General features: G+C 48.2%; 1 protein-coding gene across 1 annotated transcript in view; it reads right to left on the bottom strand.

The window, feature by feature from the left end:
• Nucleotides 1–1,785, bottom strand: part of PTPRJ (protein tyrosine phosphatase receptor type J) — a 59,486-nt gene extending 57,701 nt beyond the window's left edge. Inside the window, exon 1 of the mRNA XM_007455824.1 lies at nt 1,782–1,785. Coding sequence (XP_007455886.1) covers nt 1,782–1,785 — 4 coding nt within the window. The remainder of the gene's footprint in view (nt 1–1,781) is intronic.
• Nucleotides 1,786–3,981: the final 2,196 nt, after the last annotated feature.

The following is a 3,981-nucleotide window of genomic DNA, read 5'->3' on the forward strand; positions in this document are numbered from 1 at the left end:
AAAGAAGCAAGCATTCCGCAGGTTCCAACCCATTTAATCCTCACAACTCTGTGAAACAAGTACGATCATCCCCATTTTACAGATGAGGACACTGAGGTCAGAGTAGACCTTAGGTCACAGAGCTAAGAAATTTCCCAACTGGTTATTATGAACTTGTCCCAGGCACAGGAGGGAGAATTACTTCAGGGTGGAGGAAAACCAGCACTTGCCACTCTCTACTTCCCTCTAGGCAGAAATTAAACCAGATAAAGTATGCAGAGCCAGGCCCAAGAGCTAGGGGCACATCTAGCTCCCAGCCTCCTCCCTCTTGGTTTCAACAGACCCAGCAATCAGAGGTTATGAATGAGCTCACCCTGTCTAGGCCTCAGGGGACACCAGAAGCCACAGCCCCTGTGCCCAAACTGCAACAGGGGACAGTGATTGCATAAAAGATGGTGGAGGTCAACTGCAGCACTATTCGCAATGGCTAAAAGCTGGAAACAACCTAACTAACAGCAGATTAACAGAATGTGGTATACACATACAATGGAATACTATTCAGCCATAAGAAGGAATGAAACTCTGATACATGCCGCAATGTAGATGAACCGCAAAAACATTATGCTAAATGAAAGAAGGCAGACACAGAAGCACACGTACTGTCATCCCATTTATATGAAATGTCCAGAATAAGGAAATCTATAGAAACAGAAGGCAGACTAGTGGTTGCCAGGGGCTAGGAAGAGGGGGAAGGGAGAGTGATTGTTAACGGGGTACTGGATTTTCTTTGGGGTGATGAAAATGTTCTGAAACTAGAGAGAGGTGGTGGTTACACAACATTGTGAATGTACTAAATGCTACTGAACTGTACACTTTAAAATGGTTAATTTTATGTTATGTGAATTCCACTTCAATTTTTTTTAAAAAATGATACTAAGTAGGTGACTGTTTATTATGAAGCTCAGCCATTGGGAGGGAGGAGGGAAAGGAAGCTTCTGGAAGGAAGAGGTTGGGGTGGGAGGGTGGGGAGGAGAAAGGTTTTGAAAGGTGGATGTGACACAGCCGAAGAAGGGGGAATGAAACCCCACCCCGAACCGGACATCAGAAAACATGGGGTGGGCAGAACAGCCTTACCAGAAGCACTGTGGGGACCTCCACTTCTGAATGCATTCTGAGGATAAAAAGGAAGGAACTCCAGTTTACTAAGCACCTACTGTGTGCCAGGCACTGAGCTGGGCTCTCTATAGACCTTGTCTGAGCACAGACTCATGGGATCTTGGGCTCTGGAACTAGACCACCTGGGGGAAACCATTCAGTGCCACCATTTACTTGCTGTGTGACTTTGGGCAGGTAGCTTAACCTCTCTGTCCCTCGGTGTCTACATCTATAAACAAGGATGATAATCATACTTGCTTTGTTATAGTGAATATGAAATTAAATGATCTACTTAAGCTATTACCACCATCATCACCTTTGAATCTTCACAGCAACTCTGCAAGGTATTTTTATCTCCATTTTACAGACGACAACACCAAAGCTCAGATCCTACTGATAAAACCAATGGGCAATCTGAAACTCATACTTTCCACGTGTATAAATAGTTGAACAATAACTCAGTTACAGAGGTGGGCACTGAGGCACAGAGACAGTAAGTGGCTTACCCAAGGACATAGAGCCAGCGAGGAAGCACCAGAAACAGAATTCAGGTCTTGACCTCTATCTTGACCTCAACCATTCTAGCCAAGATTCCCCAAAGCCTTCTCTCCTGGGATGCAGACCCAGATGGAGTACTCATAGCTTACCCATCTTCTCGCTACCACCCTGCAAAGTCACCCATACAGGTGGCCCAAGGCTTCTGCAGACCCCATAACTGGGCAAAAGGAACAAACGCTGAGAAGAGAGATTAAGCTCACTGTCTTAGGAGGAAGACATGCCAACATACGAAAAAAGAATATAATACTGTCTTCAGTTCTGCCAAGGACTTCCCGTTACCTAGATACCCCAGGCACAGCAGACAATGGTCCACCCATTGGTCAACCAGATAGCCAGGCATTAACTACGCCCAAGATCACCCAACACTGCACTGGCAGTCTTCTTTTCTGAGGAGCAGAGACCCTCCCGGTCAAGACTTCCAGCCTTGTTTATCACTCCCCTCCCCCAGGGATGTGTTTCTGTTTCACAACCTCCTTTGGTTATGCTGATGAGCCAAAGCTCTCCCCTGGCCTCTTTGGGAACCACTCCCATTCCTGAAACTGCAGTTCCAGTCACAAGAATCTTCCTCCAGGCCCAGAGAAGAGAAAACTGCTAACACTGACCTCAATGCCATCCCAGCTCGACCAAAGCTACAGTCATTACATCAGTGGTCCACTCTGAACACTACTCCTAGATGTGCACCAAAACAGACTTGTACATAGTCTCTTCCCAAGTACCTCTGTGACTGCCCCGTTACACGTGTTTCCCAGTCCATAAACTCTGGAATAACCTGACTCCTCCCTCCCTTCGCCCTTGGTGGGTACACTCAGTGGTCATGCCCTAAAGATGCTTCCCTGTACAATGCACTTGGACTTCCCACTTCTGTCATGCGGCCACCCTAAACCAAGACCTCATAACCCTCAGCCCTAACTAACAGAAAACAGCCTCGTTCTTGGGCTGATAAAGACAGACCATTTCCATTTTTATATCTTGAAGTTCTTGATACACACACCAAAAAAAAGTAAGGGGACTTCCCAGGCGGTCCAGTGGTTAGGACTCCGTGCTTCCACTGCAGGGGGCCCGGGTTCGATCCCTGGTGAGGGAACTAAGATCCCACAAGTTGCATGGCGTGGCCGGAAAAAAAAATTTTTTTTTTTAATTACTAGCATGTGATAATTCAAAAAAAAAAAGACTTTTTTTAAATTAAGAAGTGCCAGAAGAGGGTTCTATCTGCTACAGTATATTTTTGTTTCAGTCCTGTCAAAGTATTGCTGCAACTCTACCTAAAATTCCTCATTTGAATATAAAAGGCCAAAAGCTAAATCGACGCCCTTTGTGAATAGCAGGCCCTATTCCTTCGTCCACAAACCTGGTTGCCCCTCTTCTAGTCTCTCCCTTCAATGCACAGTGGAAAATTAAAATAGAACTGCTAGATTACTCTTTCTAAAACGTGCTAGTATTCATCAGGATCCTGGCAGGGACAGATGACACACTCTACCAGTGTAACTGAGGAGAGTTTTAACAGGGTCTCTTTACAAGGGTGTGGGTGGGGCTAAGGGAAATAGGCAAGAGCTGGTCAAGAACCCCAGAGGCAGGAGCAGTGGGACAGGACAAGGGAACAGGGTGAGGGGCTGCCTCCCCCCATCTCCACTGGGGGCTTCCTGCTGCTGGACTGGCCCAGTGGGAAGCTGCAGGTCAAGGGCACCTGCTGGTGTAGACCACAGAGGGCAGCTTCCTCCCAGTGGGCAGAGCAGGGTGGAGGTGGGGGGCAGGGGTCTGCAGGGGCACATGGAAGAGCCACAGCACAGAGCTCATGTCACATCACTGCAGAGCCTGTGAATTCGGTAGGCACGGCCCAACAGGGTAACCAAGAGGGTTAGGTTCCACTTCCCCTGATGCTTGAGAGCTCAGGGACTTGGGTCTCACCAAGCCATCCATTTCATCAAGTATAAAATGGCGGAAGGATATATGCAATACAGACCCCGCGTCTGAGTTCTCTTGGGGCTCTAACAAAACAAGGCTCCTATGTTCCCAGCCTCACAGCCTTCCTCCTGCCTCACTGAACCTCTGAAATGGCCACCCGTCAGCTCACCTGATGACCTTCTGCGACCACTCCAGCCCCAGGAGCTCTCCAGGCTCTGAGGCCCTTTCAGTCCAAGCCACTCGTGCCTTTTCCTGCAGTCCTGCACTGCGCCAGGCCCTGGGCTGGATGCCAAAGATACCAGGGCACATAAGGTGGTTCTGACACCAAGAGCCAGGGGTGAGAGCGGTACCAAAGACAATGACAACGCAGTGCAGAGATGGAGCCAG

Source organism: Lipotes vexillifer, unplaced genomic scaffold (genome assembly GCF_000442215.2).
Source record: "Lipotes vexillifer unplaced genomic scaffold, Lipotes_vexillifer_v1.1 scaffold977, whole genome shotgun sequence".
NCBI classification, from domain to species: domain Eukaryota; kingdom Metazoa; phylum Chordata; class Mammalia; order Artiodactyla; family Lipotidae; genus Lipotes; species Lipotes vexillifer.